The sequence below is a fragment of the Ursus americanus genome, chromosome 20 (genome assembly GCF_024610735.1).
Source record: "Ursus americanus isolate L20-20 chromosome 20, mUrsAme1.1.p, whole genome shotgun sequence".
NCBI lineage: Eukaryota > Metazoa > Chordata > Mammalia > Carnivora > Ursidae > Ursus > Ursus americanus.
In genome coordinates this window covers 52,190,663-52,216,192 of record NC_142146.1, presented here as the reverse complement: position 1 = coordinate 52,216,192, position 25,530 = coordinate 52,190,663, and the positions used below count along the sequence as shown (strand labels likewise).

General features: G+C 38.0%; 2 protein-coding genes across 2 annotated transcripts in view; one reads left to right on the top strand and one right to left on the bottom strand.

Moving 5' to 3' along the window:
* Nucleotides 1–370: 370 nt before the first annotated feature.
* The window catches only part of GFM1 (G elongation factor mitochondrial 1), a 42,512-nt gene continuing 17,352 nt past the window's right edge, over nucleotides 371–25,530 (bottom strand). The window contains exons 11-18 of the mRNA XM_045811767.2: nucleotides 24,600–24,656; nucleotides 21,311–21,448; nucleotides 20,354–20,436; nucleotides 9,977–10,139; nucleotides 7,792–7,936; nucleotides 2,255–2,415; nucleotides 1,540–1,593; nucleotides 371–1,396 (exon numbers count right to left, since the gene is read on the bottom strand). Of these exons, the coding sequence (XP_045667723.2) occupies nucleotides 1,265–1,396; nucleotides 1,540–1,593; nucleotides 2,255–2,415; nucleotides 7,792–7,936; nucleotides 9,977–10,139; nucleotides 20,354–20,436; nucleotides 21,311–21,448; nucleotides 24,600–24,656 (933 nt within the window). The 3' untranslated portion in view covers nucleotides 371–1,264. The remainder of the gene's footprint in view (nucleotides 1,397–1,539; nucleotides 1,594–2,254; nucleotides 2,416–7,791; nucleotides 7,937–9,976; nucleotides 10,140–20,353; nucleotides 20,437–21,310; nucleotides 21,449–24,599; nucleotides 24,657–25,530) is intronic.
* Nucleotides 14,164–20,318, top strand: LXN (latexin). The gene is made up of 6 exons (XM_045811780.2): nucleotides 14,164–14,469; nucleotides 15,767–15,829; nucleotides 16,911–17,088; nucleotides 17,385–17,521; nucleotides 19,664–19,726; nucleotides 19,996–20,318. The coding sequence occupies exons 1-6, from the start codon at nucleotides 14,341–14,343 to the stop codon at nucleotides 20,092–20,094; spliced, it is 669 nt and encodes a 222-aa protein (XP_045667736.1). The 5' UTR covers nucleotides 14,164–14,340; the 3' UTR covers nucleotides 20,095–20,318.

Below are 25,530 nucleotides of genomic sequence, written 5' to 3'. Positions count from 1 at the left end.
AAATTAAGTGCACTTAAAGCATTTAGCAGATGCTTTGAAAACATGCTCAATACTTTAAAAGATCTTTTTGTAGAAAAGATTATAAAGCCAAATCTGTAAATCAAGAAAAAGAAAGGAATTTAAGACCATTATTTTATTTCTATTATCCACTAAGAGAAAGGACCAGGAAATGCCTGTCCCATCAGATGATTTTGGGGTGAAGTAACCCTAAACAACATGGTAGAACTGTCTGGGAAAGTCCAACCTATTCTAGAAACAAACACTTAACACCTATTCTTTCACAATGTCAATGAATACAATATACGATAAATTCCAACAGACTCAATTCAACTAGCGTTTACCAGGTGAATGAAACTGACCAGGCAGCAACTATGTAAATTATATTTTATTATTCAGAGTTGCAGAAACATTAAAATGAACATAGGTAAGGGTCTGCTTTTCATTTTAAAATGTCCACAAGAAACTAACACAAAAATAGGCATTTACAAATTTGCAGAAGCCACAAACTGAAGCAATCACCTACATATAAAACAGCTAGAAATTTACTAGCCATTGTAATATCCCAATGAAGCATCTGAAAAATGCTCTCTATTAAGAACATATGAAATCCACTCTTAAACAAAAAACTCTTGTTCAAGTGTGCGTTGGTGGTATAGTGGCGAGCACAGCTGCCTCCACAAAAGCCTGCTCATTAAAAGAGGACACTCCCAAGTGTCAGGATATAAGCCATTCACTTTCAAATTACTGTTTAGCAAAACAATAATTAAAAAAAATTTAAATATAGAGGTATGAGACATAGACAAACAGATAAAGCAAAGATGACAAAATAAATTATTATGTGATGAACAAACTGTTAACAAGATTGTTCATTACGGAGTCTAAATGGAAGGTATAGGCCTGTTCTCTGTACTGTCTTTTTCGGTCTTTCTATATGTTGAAAATTCTTAGCATAAAAAATTCGGAAAGGAAGTTTACATACCATATCCTAAGCTTAGAAGTATAACTGAAATCAGTCTCTTCTTCCTTAGATATTAAATATATTTCAGTAACAATCGTATTTTGTTTGAGGTTTTTCAATGAACTGTAAGACCAATCCACAGAGTTGGGATATACGTATAATTACCTTTGACTATATCAGAAGCTCCTGAACATAACAAGAAGGGCTTCTACAATTTGTTTCGGCCTGATTCATTTCCCCAAAATCCACTGAAGTATATAGATCTTGCAGAGTCAGTTACAGCTAGTCAACTTAAAGTGACGAAAGTTAGTTCTTGGCTTTTCCTTTTTTTACGGGAAGTTGACCTGTAGCTTCTAAGTACTTATTGATGAGGTCTTCTTGTGTAGATGGTGAACAGGGCTGGTATCTGCAGTACTCCATTGTGTATTCTCCCTTTCCCTAAGGAGTTAAAAAACAACAGAGACTTTGTTTTGGTACATCTACCAAGGAAAAGTCATGCAAAGACAGGATTTCACACACCTGAGCACTGTGTAGGGTGGTTTCTTAAAGAGCACTTGAGGAAAGTTTAAACACCTGCTTACCTCTGTGCATGACCTAAGCTCTGTGGAATAACCGAACATATCGTTTAGAGGGACCTGAAAACAAACACAGTAGATATTTTAGTATTACTTATTGAAAAATATTTGAGAAAAGTACAGGAAAGCCTTAGGCATTTAATTCCTTTAAACTTAGGTTTCTACTAACCACTCTTGATTTAAAAGAATTAAAAGCCAGAGATGTATATTTTTGTTTTACTGAAAGTAAAAATCTTATTTAAAAATAATTTAATGTGACAGTCACAACTAGAAACCCAATCTTTCTGTTTCACAGGGTGGACACCACTGACAGCCTTCCCCGCTCATACCCACTCCACACTCTGGCTGCAGCTCAAACATGGAGAAGTGTTTCTTCCGTGAAAATGCTAATACAACTTTCCTCTGGACCCCTCAGTAATATGCTGACAGTAGTGTCTTCTAAGAGGCCTTATGTAATGTGATATACACTTTCTCCCATGAGATTTAAGTAAAGTACTGGCAATGGAACTCAATATTCTCTAGTAAATCAGAGATAACATGATAAAGAGGCTATACAAATGAAACTTATGAGAAAGATAACTTTTATACATCTAAGAAAATGACATATTCATAAAGGCCCACATAAATCTTATTTTTAGCTTTTGCATTTAAGAGTTGCTCTAAACAGCAAATTATAGAAAGGTTACTAAAAGCAAGACTGTCAGTGACCAATAGTACTTACATCTGCATACACTGTAAAATAGTCCTCAATCCCATCTTGCCCTGTGATTACCCCATGGCGCCGGTTAATTCCCGCAATCACAGGTCCATGGAATTCATTTGGGGCTATAACTTCCACAGACATAATAGGTTCAAGAATACATAATGTTACATTTGCCAAAGCTGGGTTAAGAAAAAAAGACACAAATTAGTTTATTAATCTTTAAACAAATGGGAACTCTTCCCTACCCAGATATACAAAAGGGAGAGTGCTCTCCAAAGGCACACACATGAGTGATGAGGTTAAAATATTTGATCTGGACTCTTTTTTTCTAGAAGCGTAATAGTCACTCTCCTAAGTGTAGATTCCAATAAGACAACACTTGATTACAGTATTAATATTTCTATTACTAATTTTTATCCTTAAACATTACTAAGCTGCAGAGAATATAAAAGGGGTCTTCAAACAACATTCAATCAACTCCTTTACCATCTAAATTATCTGGTTGAGGGTTACTTATTCTTTCTGAATACTTTCAGGAGTAAAGACACTCATTGTTAAGTCTTTGACCAGGTAAACCAATTCTTTCTGGTTGGTCCCTGGAAGATAGTTATTTTTAACAATAAGAGAATAATTTTTATCATATATTTGGAGACAAAAATCAAGTCACACCTGAGTTCTGTCTTTCCTTTTCTAGATTAAACAAAATTTCAACATGTTATTGAGAATCAGAAGACCAAGTTTCTGGTTTCTGCTCTGACTCTAACAAGTTATATATGCCTTTTAGAAAAACAAAAGGTGTCCAGCCCTCAAGTTTCTTCACCTACAAAATAAAGACACTGGATGTGAAGAGACATTTAAGCACTAAAATGTGTGTGTCCAAGCTTATTTTTATCCACCTTACTACATAATCAGAACACTTCTTATTGTGACAAATGCTGACTGAGGGTTATGTTTAACAATGTGGAGAGAATATAGTTACATTTCAAACATTCATATTTAATTTGTATGTTATGACAGTGTGAAATAATACTTCAGCCTCAGACTGAATGAATTATTTCTAAATAAAGACTTTAAGCAAAACACAGAAAAGATGAAAAAATATTTTATTTTAAGATAATCATAGCTTTCCAGGCATGAATTTCTTTATAATAAATTAATCGGCAATCATTCTTGCAGGTTATTAAAGCACTTCTCCTAAAGACACTATTAGCTTAAGTGGAATAATTTTAAGAACAGCAATTTAATATGCTTGGATTTCTTTGAAAAATTTTCTAATTCAAATCATAGCTCAGACTTACCTTTGACTAATTAGTCCTAATCAGTGAATTTTATTCTACAAAGAGAAATAACTAAACGTGGCAGACTCCTAAGCTTCCTCAGCTAAGCCCCAAAGAACCCTGCACAGACGTCTAACGCAGCAGACTAACGATTCGGGACTGTAGAAACAGCTCTATTTCTTGTAACATCTTGGGTTATCACAACAGCAGAGCTTCCCTGGCTCTAAATAAATGCAATCAATGCAGAAGGCGACACCCAGAAAGACAGACGTGAGCATATTTTCAGTACACAGTACCTAGTGTTTACCGTCAGTCAGTGGTACAAAAGAGCTAGACCGTGAAAGGGTCATATTTTAAAGGGAAGAAAGGGCCAGGTATACACTGCCCACCACTTAGCTGCTGAGGATGTTCAGCCTAGTTCTCAGTTTCGTATTCTCTCATCCTGCTCCCTTCCTTTCAACTCCCTCTCTCTCCATAAATTCACCTCCGGACTCACTTCCAAAGAATCTTGTCCTTATTCATGCCTTCTTCTAACCCGCTGTGACAACACTCTGGAGTGAATTCACCCTGCCGTATTCAACAGTCACAGGGCCCCCACTCCCAAAAGCTATGTTTCCTCAAGCAGATCCATGTGCTCTATGGCTTTTTAAGACAGCAGGTAAAAATACCAACATCATCATAGAACTTTTAAGCCTGAAGTGGTGAGAAGAGGTGGTAATATTTTTATTCCTAGCCCACTAGGAATACCGTTGATAACACCAGGACAGGTGTTGAAGAGGCCATATGAGGTGGTGTTCAAGGGCTAGGACTCTGGGCTGGGTTTGACTCTCAGCTCCACCACTATCGTGTAATCTTGAGCCATTCAATTAACTACTCTGAGTCCTAATTTTCTCAACTGGAAGGTCACTGTGAACGTAAGATATGATAATTCGTGTACTCAGCATAATACACAGCACATTAGTGATCAATCAATGTTATTATGAGCACTCCGAGACAAGAAGCTAGGGAATGGTGGCATGGCACAGTACCAGGTCAAAGGTAATATGAAGGAAAGACTGATGAGCATTCACTGCCCAAGTATGCACGTGCAAGTGTTTTCAAATACACTCATATATTTAATTTTATATGCTCTCATATAATGTTATGGAATTACAGTCTCCAAGCAGCCTGGGGGAAGTTCCTAGGACTTGCGCATTTCCACATAGCAAGTACGGAGCAGAGCTGGGATTTAATCTCCAAGCGCATCACATAATGGGGCAGAGATCAAAGAAGGGGTGCTGTCAAGTTAAATGAGCTACCTTTACTTCTAGGTCTCTATCTCTCTTATGAGAGTGGCTACAAGTTTGGGATTTTGGAGGAGACCAAGCACAGTGCTCTAAAACCTGGCCACAGAAAAACGATGGCAATGGTCACATGTGTAAGGGGAAACGTGCCCAAACAGAACATTCAATTCTAGATTCAGTTTTAGTTACATCACTGATTAACTATCAGGGACGACGTTTAAACTGTGACCCAACACAGTTCCAGTTTTCATTTTTTTAATGAAAAAATGAGAATCTGAACTATTTTTCTTCCAATTTTGATAATAGAGAACGGCTCATTAAGTCTAAGCTATTCTGATACGGGGCTCATTTATCGACATTTTCACCCCAAAACTCTCAGATGGCATTCAATAAGGTTTATGCATGAAAAGCTGATTTTCTTACTGAACTAAGAAAAGTTCCTTTCAGCCTATACACTTCTTCCTATTACGCGTGACTCAATAACGGATGAAGAAACAGCAAAGTAATTCATCTTTCATGCTAGCACCCTGATTTGTACATGTTTACCTGGCAAAAAAAAAAAAAAAAATTCTCAATTACTATCTAGTGCTTTTCCTTTGCACACCCACCAGGCAGTTAATCATAATTAATGTCTGTACACTTAAATAATTAAAAGTAAATGGCGCATATTTATCTGTTTACTTAATATTCATAGATATACAGACTGTTTCATGGGTGCATATGTGTAAATTACGGGCATATACATCTACATTTAATTATATTTCCTACAGGAGCAATGAAAACGATGATGAGGCTCTTTGCTAACTGACAACCATACAGATTATCGGGCTTTGTGTAAACTCTATCTGCAGGAGAGCTACTGATTTCCAGTCAAGAACCAGCATAGAACAATCGGTGATTTCTAATGTAGCTGTACTTGTAGAAAGTATCACAATATGTATATATCAAATAATCACGTGTACACCTAAAATATCTCACAATTTTGTCAATTCCACTGCAATAAAGCTTTAAAAGAAGTACAAAAGTGATTACAACTAGTTTGTCTAGTTTAAGATTTACTGAAGTGGTAAACACCCTAGATGGCAAAAGAGGCAGGTGTTTTAATGTGAATCATGCCTAAGAAAATCTTATTTTCTTTGTGACTTAATTTCCCTTTTTCCTATTAACACAATCTTCGGATTATGACAAGATTTCCAGATCACAGATTTCAACTGCATTTTTAACAGAGAGGTGGCATAGAGAAAACGAAGGGTTTTCTCTCCCTTTCACAACTGAGAAACTAAAACACAAATTACTAACAGTTGCCATTAGTTTAAGTAATATAAGGACTTAGCAACCTGGTCAAGAAATGAGCAACCTTTTCCAACCACTGCCCCACACCTGATCAGACATGCAAACAGAAAAACAACACGAAGTCCAAAATTCATTAAGAATCAATCGATAAAATCGTGATTTACAGAATGCTTAAAAAGTATTATGATTTATCTAATTTTTACTGTCCATTTTGACCCCCTCTTTGATAAAAATGTTCCTGAAATGTTTTGTAAATCCTAATATAATTCTCCTGTGTAAAGATACTTATGGACATTATTAATAATGAATATGGAAGAGATGACAAAGGGAATACATTTTCTGCGTTCAGGATACAAGTTTCGAGTTCCTTCGTTGAATAAGCCTGATGTCAAATTGCTGTTTATTTGCTTTTCTCTTTTAAAAACAATGAATCAAATATACTTGCAATTGTTTAGGTTTCTGGTTCATTAGGGTTTTAATACACTGGTTATTCTGTGTGGAAAAGGTTGAAAATTCCACCAGTTTAGCAAGAGGTCTGCGCTGTAAATAAAGTTTATTGAGCTCCTTCAAAATATGGTGTCATTCTCAAAATGCCTAAAAGCCTACAATGTCACACGTTACAAAAATTACTTACAAATTTATGGATTTCCTGACATCTGATTAAGTCACTAAAAACAGCACATGACTGTAATGTTTCTTTAAATATTTCTTAGTACTCCAAGCACATCTATCTTCTTTATTAAAAACACAATAGCCATGGAGCACCTGGGTGGCTCAGTCGTTGAGCCTGCCTTCGGCTCAGGTCATGATCCCAGCGTTCAGGGATCGAGCCCTGCATCGGGTTCCCTGCTCAGCGGGAAGCCCGCTTCTCCCTCTCATACTCTCCCTGTGTTCCCTCTCTCGCTGCCCTCTCTGTCAAATAAATACATAAAATCTTTAAAAAACAAAACAAAACACACAAAGCCAAAATATGGAAAGAGCCCAGATGTCCTTAGACAGACGAATGGATAAAGATGTGGCATGCATACACACACACATATCACACACACAATGGAATATGAGTCAGTCATCAAAAAGAATGAAATCTTGAGGTTATTACAGTAAGTGAAAGTCAGAGAAAGTCAAATATCATGATTTCACTCATGTGGATTTTAAGAAACAAAACAGATGAACACAGGAGCGGGGGGGGGGAATAAAATAAGGTGAAATCAGAGAGGGAGGTAAACCATAGGAGACTTAATTAAGGTAACAAACTTGAGGGCTGCTGAAGGGGTGGTGGGTAGGGGATGGGGTAACTGTGATGGGCATTAAGGAGGGCACATAATGGAGTGAGCACTGGGTGTTACATGCAACTGATGAATCACTAAACTATCTCTGAAGCTAATAATATACCATATGCTAGTTGATTTTTTTAAAGTGGCAAAAAAACAGAACTTACAGATCATCTATAAATTTAAGCATATGAAAAATACTAGATAATTTGAAGAACAAGGTAGGCTTTTAATTTCATTAGAAAGAGAACACAGTAATCTACCCTCACTTCAATTCTATAAATATTTGCCCAGAACCTGCCATGTTTCTTGGTGGGCTGCCTAGTACTCTAAGGGGACAAGACTAAAACACAGCATTGCGTTCTGAGTCTCTGATGCTCTATCAGGGAAAACAGACACAGGGTTGCAGAAAGTGCCAGAACACACAATACCTTGTTTAAGAGCACCTTCTCCTGCGCGGATGAAAGAGATTTCATTGGAATCAACCATGTGGTGCGCCCCATCCTGCAGGACAAACCGGAGCCCGGACAGCTTGTGGCCAGAGAGAGGGCCTTTCTCGCAGGCATCCAAAAACCCCTGTTAACGAATGAGCACAACCTCCGGAGTCAGTGGGTTTCTCCTGCACGCGAATTACCAAGAATACTCACACATTTTACTGCTCAGAAGTGAAGCGTTTTTATGAATACTACATTTCACCCCTCAGAAAAGAAGTTTTTAAAAAGTTCAGCAGCTTAACTAAGTTTTATTATTGTGGCATCCAGACGAACGATCCCTTGGAAAAGCACATCACTTAAAGGCGTGAGCTGGTTTGAAAGTGATGCCGATGGTGCTAACACTTCACATCTTCAGGAACGACTTACCTCTTATAACCCATTATACAGACAGCCTGCTCTTAATTTTATAAGGAGGAAAGAGAGGAAAGGCAAGTCAGAGCACCTCCATCAAACCTGGCACTGACCCAACGGCTGTGCCTTGAGCTCCCACTATACACCCATCGCTGCTGTGCCTCGTTGGCAGATGACTATATTACGGCTTTGGTATTATACACGTCAGTAAGAACTGGAATTCAAAAGTCAGGTCACTTTTCCTAATGCGGTTCTTTTTTTAAAAAAACAGCTTCACTGAAGTATGACTGATACACAATAAACTAACATATTTTAAAAGTACAACTTGATACGTTCGCAATTCTTTTTCAGTCCCTTCAACATTCGTAGAGCTCCCACAATTCGAGTTAGTTTTTCTTGGCAAACAATCCCACTGCTGCAGATATAGTACAATATATTTCTGACACCGCAAAACTACAAACTCTGTATGTTGAAAAAAATATAAGCTCTCCTTCACCTACATTAATCTTGGAGAATGGAACTTAAAAGTATGACAGGGACACAATACTGTCTTGAAACAAAGTATAATGAACGAAATCACTAAAACACAAAAAAATGCTACCACCACTCAAATGAAAATTATAATCTATTAGTAACGATTTCTAAGTTAAAAGGGTAAATGAAAACCTAAAATCTCAATGTATGAGAACAGACTGCTGAAGTTTTAAAGCCACAGTCTTAAAGCCAGTGACCTAGGAAGCAAACAAAACACTAACCTCTTACACGTGCAAAGCACTTCACAATTTACAAAAAAATGTCACAGAGTATTATCTGATCCTCAAGTTGGTGAGGTTCAGGCTTAAATTTTTTATTTACTCTCAGTTTACAAATGAAGAAACTGGCTCTGAACACCATGATTTACCAAAAAGCACATTAATCAGTAGCAGAGATGATAGGAGAAATCAGATGTTGGGAATCTTAACGAATGATTATGCCACTACAACAGTAAACTTAAAACTTTCATAAATCCCTAACGACTGCTATAAATTTTAATTGTTGATTGCAATTTACAAAGTAGATTCAATTTATCAAAAGAAAGAGAATAACTATGATTAAGAAACAGAATGAGGGGTACCTGAGTGGCTCAGTTGGTTAAGCATCCAACTCTTGATTTCAGCTCAGGTCACGATCTCAGGGTCGTGAGATCAAGCCCTCTATCAGGCTCTGCACTGGGCACAGAGCCTGCTTAAGATTCTCTCTCTCTCTCCCTCTGCCCCCTAGAAGAGTGCTTTACAGATGAAAAATGCTTAATAAATATTTGCTAAGTGCATGTCTTTAAAAGCTGGCTATAATTTTGAGACGGTTGGACTATGAGAAAGCAAATAAGCCCTCTCAGAGAAAGAACTACTGCTTTGTTTTCGAAAAAAGAAATAAAGAAAACAAAAAACCAGAATGAGTTCCCCCTCGTTATCACAGCATGTATTTATAGCTCTTCAGTATAATGAATTGAAGATTCTAAATCATATGGAAAGCTTGACAATCAGATAAAGAAAAAGGACTGTAACTAAAATGAACCATGGAAGACAATGCAACAGAAATAGGATTTGAGAGGCACCTAGCTGGCTCAGTCAGAAGAGAATGTGACTCTTGATCTTGGGGTCGTGAGTTCGAGTCTCACGTTGGGTGTAGAGACTACTTAGATAAATAAAACTTAAAAAAAAAAAAGAAATATGATTTGATACCTAAATAAACTGTTTGAAAAAAAATGTAATAAAGTTATTTTTGTTGTTACCTTTTCTACTGCAGGCACAAACTGCTTTGGAACATTTGCCCCGAATGTTTCATCTGAAAACTCCAATTTAGTGTAGTTCTCTGGGTCCAGGGGCTCCAGTACACCTATCACTTTTCCAAACTGGCCTGCACCACCCGATTGTTTTTTATGTGTAAATTCAAACCTGAAAGTGATTTAGGAAGGGGGAAAAATCAACACAGCATTATGTTAATTACCAAAGTGAAATAATTCTCACTGATTTAAATGAAAAACCACATTTCACCATTTTCACTTGCTCCTTTGAATACCTTGCCATAAAATTATAAAATTTATTTAAAAGGTAATTCTTTCTTTCAGGTTTCTACTTGGAGGTGAGGGTGAGGTACAACCCCAAAGTAATCCACGGTTTTAATTCTGTCAATTCTTTACTTCACAAGTAGAAAAGTAGAAGTGTTGAAAGTCAGTCTAAGGTTCTTGCTCTAGTAACCTACATTCCAAAGAGCTCGCCCTCTTCTTTTGGAATGTCTCCCTTCCCTGGGACACAGTGTTGTCTTCTTAAATCTCTACAACTAAAGACAGTTACTTGAAAATAGGAGCTCTGCAGTTAATTTATGCAGAGAGTTCCTACCTGAGTTTACTACTGGGACTTGATGGAGTGATGTAATACAAGGGAAGGGAGTTTCAGGTGGATTAATACCTGAAAAGAGTAATGGCAGAATGATGACTAACGTAAGTCAGTCACTTAAATAGACACATACACAGACAGGTCAGTGTTTACTTCCAACCACTAATGGCAAATAAACAGAATAAGCACTTTATGTACGTATTAAGCATTTGTAAACATACACTATTTCCCTGAAAAAAAACATTTCATGAGTATCTACTGCCTGCAAAGCATTTCTTCCTTTAAACTGAAACCTCCTTCAAGACCTCAAGATGAAAGAGGCCAGCTGCTTTCAAAACTGTCTCAGATAACTGCAGGTAAATGGACACCCATGAGTGTGTTCCCACCTACAGATCTGTGGTGGTTTGGAATTAGTAAATATTCATTTTGGTAGGCGATGCCAGCTTGGAATATGCGGGTTCCATAAAAAGCCTAAGTGTGAATGTGCCTGACGAACTGCCTTCAGTTAGTCTTCCTGTTGCCAAGAGATTCAGGAGGAGCCGAGAAAAACAAAATGCTGAAAGGTTCCTTTTTCTGGGAGGGGAAACAACAGCTATCAGAACTAAGCGAACGAAAGCAGAAGGGAAGCGACTGCCAAAGCCCACGGAATTACTGCAGGGACCGCACAACCGTGGCCCACCAACAAACTCTTGGGTATGCACAACTTCTCCGAGACATTTAAAGTTTCGTTTTCAATCTGACAATAAGATAAGATCAATACAGACATACACTCACTCTGTGCTATCTATAGGGTAATCACGAACCAGGGATGTTTACATTTAAGTTAAAATTTTTAAAAAACTTAAAATTCAGTTCCTCGGTTGCACTAGTCACATTTTAGGTGGTTAACAGTCCAAGTGGCTACAGTACAGGGCAGCACAGAGAACATTTCCAGCACTGCCCTGCAGGACCAGTTCACAAACATGTTCAGGGGCCACGTCTGAATCATAACCAAGTTGATGCCAATAATGAAACATGTAGGTGCCAGGCTTGTGCTAAGCAGTTTTTATGGAGCATTTTATTTGTTCTTCACCACAAACTATGATGTGTGTACTATTTCTATCACGATTTTCAGTTGAGAAAGTAACTTGTCAAACATGATGCAGTTAGGTGGCAGAGCCAGGATTTGCACCAAAACCAATGCTCTTAATCAAACATTTTTCTAGAAGGCTAACAAGAACATAAGTTGACGTAACCTGCAAATGATAATTTCACTGAAAAAGCTGTTAGAGGGCGGCGGTACGCGAAGACAGACTTTACAGTAGCTTAGAGAAGAGGCAGAAGAACTAAGACGTCACTTGGTAGGCAGCTAACAGGAGTGCTGGAGGTAAAAGAACTCAGACCCTGGGCATCAGACCACTAGCATGTTAGAAAGTCAATTTTGTTTTGGCAGAATACCATCTCTCATGATAAAATTAACATTAATTAGAACGGTGTTGGGTTTTTTAGCTTTTATTATTTAAAAGAGAGAGCATGAATGGTGGGGAGAAGGAGAAGCAGACGCCCCACTGAGCAGGGAGCCCGACACTGGGCTTGATCCCAGGACCCCCGAGATCATGACCTGAGCCACAGGCAGACACTTAACTGACTGAACCACCCCGGCGCCCCATAACTGTACTGGTTTTATCTCTATTTGGTAGACTTATTTGGATTTTATAGTTGTACCAAAGTTGCAAGCTACAGACCTTTTTACTTAGCTTTATATTCATGCAAGTTATATAAAATCATAATAATTTACCTGATCCCAGAGACCCCCAATAATTTTGTTACTTTGAAGGTAGTCCATACATTATTCAAATCTGAGGATAACAGACTTTAGACTAACCATTCATAAAGCTTTAGTAGGTAAGATTTCAAGGACTCAAGTATAGGAATAAGATTCTCTTAATACAGTTTACTTAACATCTGGATAGGCAGTTAAATGTTTTCATGTAATAATTATACTTTGAAAAGAATATAAATTAGTATATGTGCTTTGTAAATGCCTAATATGTCACAACCTACTAACTAGCTTTGACCTATAGTGATGGTATTCATAAAGCTTCAAATGGTGACTTTATCTAGGAAGCTCACATATTATATTTCTAACAACTCTAACTAGAAATAACCAGAAGATGTTAAAGCTATCTGCGAAACTTAAAATTTCATTATCAGCAAAAAGCTCTTTCGGCATCATCAAAATGTACTCAGCCACTCTTTCCTGGGCACTATCAAAGAAACATGTGATTTGAACGATTCAGACACACACACAATGACAACCTAAGAGGATGGCTGATACATGAATGACTCACCCTCTCACACCCGAAAAGAAAAAAACCTTTTTTTTTTTTTTTTTTAATTTAAGAAAGAGCCTTCAGAGGAGAAACAAATCCCTTTATCCTCTACTTACTTGACAGTTGGTTGGCTAATATAACTAGAAAAACAGAAATGCCTTATTCCTTACATTAAAAAAATATATACTTACTCCAAATAAAGATTTTATTAGTAAATTGAAAAGGGTATTTGAGGAAGAGAACACATTACAAATACATTTTTAGGTTTATTTTTTAAAGCACCACAACACATATGCCCACCCAAAGAACTTTCAAAGAACCGTCAAAAATCCATTTTGAGAAAAAAAGCAAAGAAACTCTATTTCCAAGCAAATGAGCGTAAGGGAAGGTTTGGGCGTACAGATAACAAGGAACTTAGCTTCCTGATCTAAAGCAAATCCAAAGCCTAAATTATAGCCCCTTCAAAGGTAAAACAAGAAGGAAATTAAGAAACCTGTAGAATGGAAATGTACTGTCTACTCAAAGGCTTACTTAAACAGCTTTAAAAACTCGTCTTTGTTAGAAGTTACTTCAAGATAGTGCTTTAAGTTCAGTTCTTAAATATGTTTTAATTCTTAAAGTAAAAATGTCAAAGTGATTCAGAAGGTTAAAAGCATGGTTTTACAGCAAAACCTCATTTTTCTAAGATTAGTAAAGGGAGAGAGGGTGCAGGTGTATTTATTTCTCCTGATCCAAATTACATAATCCTCCAAATTAATGCTATCCTTTTAAGTTTCTCATATCCTGATTTGGGCAGCACTGGTCCAAACCCACACAAAGGAGGGATTAACCAAGCGTGCTCCTGGAGCTCCCGGACCTCGGACCTCGGAGTGGGAAGGAAAAAGAAGTAACCGACTCACTACCTGGAGCTCCTTTGCACTTTGCCCTGTGCCTGACATTGGGCGTGGTGTATAAGGAAGGTGCGCTCCAAACTGCATGTGAAGTACCCAGATTTCTTCCACGGAGAGGAAACTGGAAGCCCCAGAGACACTCCATAAAGGAAAAAGCCAGAACGCCCCTCCCTGCACTTCAGTAAAGGTCACTGAAAGGAAGGATGAAGTCCCAGCCCACCGAACCCACCGACTCCCTCCCCACACCTCCACCCTCGCCAGCCGCCAGCGGGAAAGGCCAAGGCTCTCCCCCTCGCAGGAACCAGTCGGTAATGTGGGCGGCAGCAGGGCGGGGCCACAGGAGCAGCCGTGGGAGCCAGCGCCCCTGCGGCAGCTTCCTGAATCGGAAGGAGGGAAGGAGGAAGAGAGGGAGGGTAGGAGCTGGCGATCCCGCCCACACTCAGCTCGACCAAGGCGTGCCGACTCTTCCGTCTCAGCCACCCAGCAGGAGGCTGAACCAGCGGTGCACTGCTCCCGTCCGGTCCCTTAAACTTGAGCAGCCGTAAGCTCCCACCAAGAATGGAAATCCCCCCGACCCACTTCCCTGCCTCCAGGGCAGCCTCGGTGGCGGAGAACTGCATCAACTACCAGCAGGGGACCCCCCACAAGGTGTTTCTGGTGCAGACTATCAAACAAGCCAGCATGGAGGTGAGTCCAGCAGAGGGCAGTGGGCGGGCTCCTGCATCTACTCGCTTTCCTTCCACTCCCGGGGGTCTCAGCCCCGTTCTTCGCGCGACTTCCCTTCCACTCCACCCTTGCCTGTTTTGGGACTAGCTGTTGACGTCAGGTCTAGGGAAGTTAACATTTCTGGGGATAGCTGACACTCCAGGACAGCCAGGGCTGTTTGTTTTTTCTTGGAAAGGCAGAGACATAGATACGGTTTTTAATGGCACTATTAAAAAGAAATGGAAAAATGTTCTAAATGTGAGCCGGCATTTTACCCTTTACTCAGTGAAAGCCGTAGGAACCACTCAAAAGAATCCCAAAACTGCTACTATGTTTCTCATCTACTACTCCAATCTGAACCAACAAAAGCTCCCGTCTTCCAAACAATACTTCTTTGCCTAAACTTTAGGAACAATCTTCATCAGACCCTTTGACCAAAATGAAGGGAGAAGCAAACAGCAAGACAAACTGACAACCAGTCAGAGAACAAAAACACTGTGGGCTGCTGTAAAAGATATGCTCCCTCTGGCAAAGGGTTAAATTAAATGCTTAAGGCCACAGCTGTCACTAACCAGGCTTGTTTCCATGTTACTAAAATGTAAGATTTGAGATTGTCGCTTAGTTATCGGACATAAATTTAACTGACAGTGTGTAAAAGCTGACGGGGAGTAGATGTTACTTCAAAAGTGCACCAGATAATTAGCTATACACTCTTAATTATATCTTGATTCAAAAGTGAAATACCCAAACAATTGTCTTACGGTTATAAAATTCGTTAAAGTATCACTTTGCAGGTCCACTAATGTACAAGTAAAAACAGTACTTAACATCTCTAACCACTTCGCAGTAATCTGCCCCCAAATGGAATTCACCTTCGTTGAACAGTCTTTGGAGGGTACACAGAGGGCTTTTTGAAAGTGTATTCAATGGTATATTCCTGTTTTCTGTCTTAGAATCAAAAGGTGTTTCACAATTTGTTTTGTAGAGAATTCAGGATCATAGATCCAGAAGCTGAAGTCCTCTGATACTTGAAAGTGATTTATAACCCATTTTATATATGCTTTTATCCCACTCTTCTGTTCTTATCCAAAATAAATCTCATAAAGGACCTCCTGAATTAGATGTTACATACATGGTGACATGCCTTTTTTAAGGTCTAAGGCTTTAATCATTTACCCTCACCAGTCAGCCCTCTGCCCCAACCAAATGAGAGTGTATTTTTCTAACAACACAAAGAACAGAACTATTCTTGTAATAATTCATCGCATTTTCTTAACAGGATATTCCAGGAAGAGGACACAAGTATTGCCTTAAATTTTCTGTGGAAGAAATTATCCAAAAAGTAAGTGAAATGTCCTTCATTCTGAAATAAAATTTGACTCTATAAATATTTTAGATCACCTTTTGCAGATCAAATCATAGGATTAACTTTAAGTTGTGAAATCCCTGCCTTGAAAAAAATAAAGAGCACACAAGGGTCAGATTATACTCTTTTAAAAATATATTCTGAGATACATGAAGTAATTCTATTGAGCTATTTAGAAAAGACTACACATTTCAGTTCAAATAAATTCCCTTAAAAATGTTGTATATTCTTAGGGCAGTCTGAACTTATGCCTAATATGAACAAATGAAGTAATTTACTCTCCAGTCACCATCACTTTATGTCTGCCTTTCTCATTCTGTTTTTGCTTTCATTTAAAGAAAGCCACTGCTTTTAGATATTTATGAGCAATAAAATCACCAATATGATACCAATATGTTCATAGGAATCTTTCGGTAATGGGGCAGGGAAAGTTTTAAATATTATATACCTGCCAAATTACTAGTGAGATAAACTTTTTTAAAAAAGGAACTGCAATTTGTACCATAACCATTTTAAAATTAAAAAAAAAAAAGCTTGCCCTTTTGTTGAGCATAATTCAGAAGAGATATAGGCTAAAAGATTAAAAGATATCTGAGCTGCTAGACAGCCATCTTTCCAAGCAGAACCAATGCTACTATTTTTTAATTTTACATCTAGATACAGATTACTTTATCTGGGCTTGAGAATATTTCTGTTATTTCAGAAGTAGAGGGTAGAGTAATAGACTTAAAAAAATAACCAAAGTCTAGAGGCAGTACATGAAGTCAGACTAAAATATGACCTTACAAACTGCACACCCATTTACACAGAAATAATGAAGTTTTAACATGAAATATTAGATTATGATACTTTATAAGTTAAAAAATAAGTTGTCTTAGATACCTTCAAGAAACCAGTAGGCCACACCCACTTAGATATCTCTGTAACAGATGCTCTGAAGTCAAGTTTGAAACACATTAGGGGGCCAGCCAACACTTAAATGCTCTATCTCAAGAATGACAATTAGGAATGGATGGCCATTTACATGTAAAGATATTTTGCAAAATGTTTCAAACAGCAAGATACACTGAACTGTACTGCTGAAGTACTTTACCCTCTAACGGGACAAGATACTGCACCAGAAGTCAACTTCACATTTGAAGGAGAAATTGGAAAGAACCCAGATAAAGAAGATAACACATTTTATCAAAGACTCAAGTCCATGAAGGAACCACTTGAAGCACAAAATATTCCAGGTATATAAATATGGCATGGAAAAAAATTTTCAACTTTAAGATCAATATTAATTATCTGTGCTCAGAATGGTTAGATGTTAATAATATGTTGGAAATATACTGGCTTTTGCAAAAATATTCATTACCAGTCTAATTCAACAAAAAAGGGCCTTGCAAATTCACAGATCCATGGCTTAAATTATATTCTGTACACATTTGAAGGAAACTAAAATATGACTTAGAATTTAGATTTCTTAAAGGTTAACACTGTATATATGAAATAATTCCATTTACCATTTAAATGTTTCCCTCAACAGACAGCTTTGGAAATGTATCTCCAGAAATGAAGCCAGTTCGACACTTAGCCTGGGTTGCCTGTGGTTATATAATATGGCAGAATTCTACCGAAAACACATGGTATAAAATGGTAAAAATTCAAACTGTCAAGCAAGTGGTAAGCAATTTCTAGAAAATACACTATTAACAGGGTTTTATTTTACTAAAAGTGTGATAATTCAAAACTGGATAAATAGTGCTCCTTTAGTCATTTTGTATTTAAAATAGTGAACCTGGTATTTTGAAGGAGAGGTCAGTTACAACTAAAGCTAAAAAAGTTGAAGCTGCAGTTTCAAGAGAGTAAGTATTGAGTTATAAATAATTTGGCATTCAGTTTTTGTGCTCACCTTAATACAGATTATATCCTTTGGTGATCTAAATTTTGTATTCACATTTCTATAGCTATGCAAATGAAACTACCTCTGCTTTTCTCCTCTATTAGAGGAATGGTGGTGCCAGAGCTACTCAGAGACATGGCTGGCATTTTTTTGCCCCAAGGATCAGCCAGAACAAATATCTGAGCATCTTTTAATCTTTGTGAGGCTTGCTGTATATCATTTTCTTTTAAAACCCGTTTAGTCCTAATCTACAACGTCCTGTCTTACTGCTAGCCTGGCATTCTTTTAAGTCTGATATGGCTATTTAAAACTGCCTCTTTCTGGTCTTTAAAGACATAAAGTCAGCTTCACACTTTAGCTTTATTAATAGGTTAAAAAGAAAAAAAAGTCAACTGTTGCTACCTAACGGATATGAAGAAAAACAGAGTGTGAAGAAACCACAACAAACAGTTTCAGTTCTATAAGAGAAAAGGACTTTCCAAATGACTTGTTTCAGCTTGCTGGAAACAAACTGCAAGGCAGCCGGAGCACCTTTACTCCACAGGCTTTTGCAACCACTTATTAGACACCTACGGGCACTGGAGGGCAGGATACACAATCACAAGAGTTAGAATATGATGCCAAAACCTAACATAAATACCACAACAACATTTTAAGAAACAGAGCCTTTTTTTTGTTTTTTAAATTTTTGAGTAGGCTCTGCACCCAGAATGGAGTCCAGCAGAGGGCTTGAACTCACGACCCTGAGATCAAGGCCTGAGCTGGGATCAAGAGTCAGACGCTTAACCGTCTGAGCCACCCAGGCATCCCAACAGAGGATTTTTTTAATGCATTTCTGTAGACATCATCTTTGGTTACAAATTCCTACTGGGGTACTGAGGCTCAAATAATTAACAGATCCAGGTTACAGAGGTTATACAATCATCATCATGGTTTTCTAGGCATGATTTTGTATCAAAACATGCTCAACATAGTGCCAGAAGTTTTATGAAAGAAAACTCCTGCAACCCTTCATCAAAGTTTTAAAGCATTATTAAAATTTCAGTGGAAAGGTTTACTGCACATTTATAATCGCTATTAACCAAAGGGGCCACAGGAGCTCATGCTGCCCCTCGGAGGCCAGGGCTTGTTTGAACACATTGATCATAATCTCTGTACAGCAATCTCTGGTGAATGTAGTTTTAAACTATGTGGATGAAGTATTTCTGTGTAGCTGATGGTATAAATACTTTATATGCCCAAAACAATAAGCAGCACACACCATATTAACTACACTCGTTACGTTTCCTAGTCTCAGTTTTTAAAAGGAGAATTTCTATTATAAAATTGGTTTCCTTTCATGTAAACACTCATTTCAGTAGTTTATCCCTCAAAACGATGCTTTTTTGAACAATAGAAACATTAAGGAAATCTTAAATGACAAACTTCAGATCATACTGCTCTGAGGTAGGTATCACAACTCAGAACCTAAGAAAGGATACACAACTTTTAGAGTAACAGGTGAAAAATCACGCTTTTAAAATGTAGTTTGAAAGAAAACTTTTTTTATAAGAACATAGTTTTTCTTTCTGTTTTTTTTTTTGGAGAGACAGAGAGTGGGCATGGGCATTGGGTAGGAAAGGCAGAGGGTGGGAGAGGGAATCTCAAGCAGGCTCCAAACCCAGTGCCAGCCCAATGCAGGGCTCCCTCTCATGACCCTGAGATCGTGACCTGAGCCAAAACCAAGAGCTGGACACTTAACCGCCTAAGCCACCCACGTGCCCCAATTTATCAGGCTAAATAAATGATAACATTCAATTTTTGTTTTTACTTATTAATTGGAAGTATTATCACCTAATAACAAAAGCTGAATTTTAAAATGAACATATCATTTTTGCCAACGATACTAGTTTCAAACACCAGGTTTTTATTTTTTATGATAGCAAAGAAATGATGACTTCATTGAGTTAGACTACACCGTTCTACTTCATGACATTGCATCTCAGGTAAAGTATCATTTACCTTTATCTGATGAGACTTTGAAAACGGAGACTTGTTTTATAGCCACAGTGTATGCCTTATTAATTTTGACTCTAAATCAGAATTCATGTAAATTAATATAGACACCAGGTTGAAGTATATACTTGTAGCCATTTAACTTCTTTTTTGCTGTTCTTTGTAAGGACTGTTTTGTCTCTAACAAAATCTAAACCCAACATTGTTTTCTTAAATGTTTTCTGAATTTTGTCATAGCATTAGTTTCCTTTACTTGCAGGAGATTATTCCTTGGCAAATGCAAGTTCTCTGGCATCCGCAATATGGTACTAAAGTCAAACATAACAGCCGTCTGCCGAAGGAAGCACAGCTGGAATAAATGAAGACCTTAACACCAAAGTGTCAACATGCTTATCAATGATGCGTGTATGCCAGTCTTCATGATACCTAGTTTATGGGGCCGAGCAAATCCCAAAATGTCACTTTGTATACATGTCTTCATTACAGTATAGAACTATACAGATTCCAGACACTATCATGATGTAAAAGTGTCCCAGCACTAATAGTGGTATGTATATCCCATAATAAAAAGCTTCAATTCTGGCCTCACAGTATGTTTAATTGTGTTGCATACTTACGGGACAGGGGCAGTAATGGTCTCTCTAAAAGCAACTTTTGGCTTTCCTGTGACACAAGGACAGCCATATTCTCTTTCCATCCTCTAAAAAGAAGAAGGGAGATAATTTTTTGGTATACTTAAAAAAATAAACTGAAAGAAAAATCATAAGAATCTTAATTACCTTTGAAGCACTCATTTAAATAGGATACAAAATGATCAATCTTAAATCACTTAAGTATCTTACAAAGGTTAAATACATGATATTAAGTAATACAAACTACTTTTAAAGATTTTATATAAATGAATTCTAATTTAGACTGTTTAACTACACTTACCTCTAATTAATCTATCCACTAAAACTTCAGCTTTGTTTCTTATTACATATTCTCTGAAATAGCCTATGAATCTGTTGTCAGGGCTTTCTACTACCTTAACTTCAAAAATATGATCACAACCAGAATTTTTATTCATAAGCCAAACAGCTTTTGCCTCCATTCATAGATACAGAAGACCTTTTCTGTTTCCTAGGGAAAATACAGCCCATATACTCTTTCTACTATCTAAATTCTAATGATTTTCAAGTACTGACTTGAGAAGAAAACAGGCAAGAAATGGCCTCAAGAGTGGGTCCTGGTGGGCCAACTTCCTCCGCAGGTCTCTCCCTGCAGGTTGTCTCCCTGGCTGGGACCCAACTAACCATGACCTAGGGGTGGACGGATGCTCTTACTGCAAATACTTGAGTCTTGCTCTAGGAGTCTGCAAATGTTTTACAAATAACAGGATTTAGAATTCAAAAATACTTAATCTGTAAGAGACAGTAACATTTGTAACACAGTATAGCACATCTGGATACAAACCAAATGTTGTCTGAAGAACCACTATTATTTTACAGTCATTAGACTGAGAATTATTAACTTGTAACAAAGCACAGACATAAATAAAATGAATTTAAGTCAACTTCCTTGTTATTCATTACCTGAGCATAGATTTCTAAGTGTAATTCTCCCATTCCAGATACAATTGTCTCTTTGCTCTCAGTGTCGAAGTGGACTTTAAATGTGGGATCTTCTCTTGTAAACCTGCCGATACCTTTTGAAAATTTTTCCAGATCATTCTTTAAAAAAAGAGTCATTACACTTTTTAGTAAACGTGATAAGCAATGGGATTGTTGAAAGAATTTTACTAAATGAAATCAAGTACATTAACAGGAAATAACAATGATCCCCATCCAGTTCCTAGGTCAAACCCTTCCAATATGTGAGCTGGGACATCACACAGTGGAGAGAGCAGCGAATAGCTGGCTGACAGAATTTTCTTTCCACAGCAAGATAAAAAACAAGACTGTAAGGCTTAACTATGCCCTTTCCTATTTTATTCTTGGATATACATAGAAACTGTCCATTTGGGGAAAACTGTCCATTTGGGGAAAACTTTCTCCATGAAGGAGAAAGGAGAATCTGTGTTACTCTATTACATTTCAGAAATTCTATACATAGGGGCGCCTGGGTGGCACAGCTTGGTTAAGCGCCTGCCTTCGGCTCAGGGCGTGATCCCGGCGTTATGGGATCGAGCCCCACATCGGGCTCCTCCGCTATGGGCCTGCTTCTTCCTCTCCCACTCCCCCTGCTTGTGTTCCCTCTCTCACTGGCTGTCTCTATCTCTGTCGAATAAATAAAATCTTAAAAAAAAAAAAAAAAAGAAATTCTATACATAATCAAAGGAATCAGCACGTTTACCACCACTTGATTGTAGAGTCAAGCAGAACAGTTAAGACTAAGAGTAAGGCAGATGGCACACCGAGACTTCTCCCTTTCAAAGCAACCTGCTTGGATGTGATTGCATGCACCCTTATTCTCCTTAGATATAATTCCATACGTGGTAAGTAAAATTATGGTCCTCTAGGGATCTGCCCTAATCCCCCAAACCCAGGAATGATACTTTATGTGGTGAAGGGGACTGTGCAGATATGATTAAAGTTACAGACTCTGCGATGGGAAGATTACCATGAAGAATCTGGGTTGGCCCAATGTAATCACATGTGCCTTTAAAAAGGAAGAGGAAAACAGAAGGGTTAAGTTAGAAAGATGGAATGAGGGAAGAAGAGGCAGAAGAAATCTGAAGCACAGAAGGGACTGATTTCGTGGTTGAGAGCACTGAAGACAAGAGGATGGGGCCACAAGCCTACGAAAATGGACAGCCTCTAGAAGCCAGAAACAGGCCCCAGGTGGCAGTCATCAAAGAAATGGGGACCCCAGTCCCAACAGTCACAAGGAGCTGAATTTTGCCAAAAATCTGAGTAAGCAAAAAAGAAAAAAAAAATGTCCCCCAGAGACTCCAGAAAGGAACAGTCCTGTCAATATCTTGATTTCAGTCGATTAAGAACAATGTCAGATTTCTAACAGTGTAAAAGAATACATTTGTGCTATTTTAAGCCACCAAGTGTCTGGTACTTTCTTATGGCAGCAATAGAAAACTAACACCCCCGAATCACCAGTATTTAACAGCTATCACGTGTGCATGGAACTGTGCTGTATGTTTTGAATATGTACCTCAAATTCTAACCACAATGCTGCAAGCCAGAATTACCCACATTTCACAGGTGAGGAAACTAGGTGTAGAAAGGTTGAGTGACCTGCTCAAGGCCACAGAGCTAGCGCATGCCAAAGCCGGGACTGAGTCCTCGGTCAGGCTCTCTCTGAAGTCTTCTGCCTTTTCCCCACGTTACCCAGGTACTCCCAACTTACAAGATCATCCCTGCCCCCGCCCCCGCTAGCGAGAGTCACAGCTTCACGCAGTGACTTCAGTATGGTATTTAAATTAACGTACTGCAGCAAGCAGACGACCCTGAGACACCAAGAACCTTTTAGATATCGATGCCTTTGATTTTCCTCCACTGTTGGAAACGATCAACAGTTAAATACCGTATATAAACTCTGAAGTAGGGATGAAGAAGCATAGTATCTTTAACTTCTCTCCCTGATTATGCAGAAGGGAAAAGCCAGCAATTTAGCAAAGCACCTGGCAATGTGGCAGTTCCCTGTGTGGTAAGATGCCACGGTTTGCCTTTCCTCAAATTTCTGAGATGGAATGACATAATGTTTCTTGCTCCCTCAACATCCTCTTTTCTATACTGAGAAGGGTCTGGAAAAGCTCATTTCCTCAAAACAGAGGAAGAAGTACCTGTTAATGCATCCACAAGACAATACATCAGAGTATGTTCTGTAAACAATAGTTCCCAGATGACAAAAGGTCATAAAATAGTCACTCAATGCATGAATGAGTTCATTTCCATTTACCATATTAACATGACTGTTATGAATGTTAAAGCAACATAAGAACACAAACAATTATGGCAGTAATGCAAACTAATTCCAATGGCAGTAATGTGAGTAAGAACCTATCAAGCAATTCTGGTTTCATAAAAAGCTAAATGACAGCAAATGCAACCATAAAACTATTATATTTGAAACTGAGAAAGGGGTGCCCAGGCGGTTCAGTTGGTTAACTGTCTGACTCTTGGATCTCACTCAGGTCTTGATCTCAGGGTCCTGAGCTCAAGCCCCATATCCACACCCAGCATGGAGCCTACTCAAAAAAAAAAAAAAAGTGATGGGGCGCCTGGTGGCTCAGTCAGTTAGCTTCTGGCTTCAGCTCAGGTCATGACCCCAGAGGCCTGGGATCGCCTTACATCGGGCTCCCTGCTCAGAGGCGAGTCTGCTTCTCCCCCTGCTCCTGCTCCCTCTCCTTCGCTCTCAAATAAATAAATACAATCTTTAAAAAAAAAAAAAAGGTGAGAAAGTCTTGTTTGCAGGCTTTCCATGTTATAATCAGACATATACTTTATAACTACCTCAAATCCAGAGATGTATTATAATCCATGAGGCAATTAACCCATGTAGTAATCTAATGTACTTCAGCGAGGTTTTACAACTTAGGACAAATGTCCCTGTTCCCCCCTTTTCCTTTACGATTCCTTTATGATCTGGATATAGGAAAATATTCTTACCACTTTGGAGCCAAGGATACTGTAAAGAGTCAGAAAGCACAGTCTTGTGCCTATTTAATACCATCAATTTTTTCAGATATAGTGAGAACTAATTATTACCAAGAGACTGGTAGTTTTAGAAGGTGATCTCAATACCAAAAGAAGAAATAGAGACCATAAGACTGCTGGTTATCACAAGATACTATGTGCACTGTGGAGAAAGATAAAAAAGAGCTCAAGTTTTTATTGTGCTGTACTGAGACTGAAACCAAAATCCTACCTTGTTGGAAGGCTTCATTGCTACTGAAATGACAGGATCAGGAACATGAATTGACTCCTAAAATATTTTTTAAAAGAAAAGAGAAGAATTCAAATACAGTACTGTTTGGGTCAGGGATGGACTAATTTTAATGTGCTACTTACAAAAGAACAAAGGACAAATACTAGTCAACATGTTTATGCTAGACAATATATATCTTGGTCTGCTTTGTATTAAATATATCAATATAAATATAACACATTAATAAATAAATGCATATATTTACACGATCTCCTCCCTTCCAAAATAACAAAAATAACTTGTTTATAACTGTCTAAGACCCTTAAGTTTATCGACACATTCATTTTAAACATAATCGTAATGAACCCAAATGCCAAGATGTAAAATTCTTATTGGCTAGTGGCTACACGAGCTGTTGCTGTCTTTTGATAAATTACTTTAATCAAAATATACCACAACTGATAAAACAGAGAAAGGGCACTAGATTCCTTATACATACAATACCTCATTCAGTCACAACTCTGACAAGCAGATATTATTATCCCCATTTTACAAATAAAATCATTAAAGGCTTGGAAAGACAAAATAACTCCGCAGAGGTGAGACTCTAATCAAGGTCTATTTGCTTCAAAGCCTAAGCACTTCCCACAACTTCCAGTCCTTCATATTACTAAATACAAGTATTTAGAGAAGGCCTTATCAACAATATTTGTTTACACACCATGCCCCTTCTCTAGATCCCCCAAAAACCTGTATAGATTTTGATTTCCTGTAGTATCTTAAATCAACCTGTAAAACCATAGACATCAGAGAATATCTTATACAGAAAAGCTAAATTATAAAATTATTAATTCATCACATAATACAGGGACTATTATAGTGCTCATCTGTTAGGGCTGGACCAGTTCTTATGTAAATGACCCACTGTAAA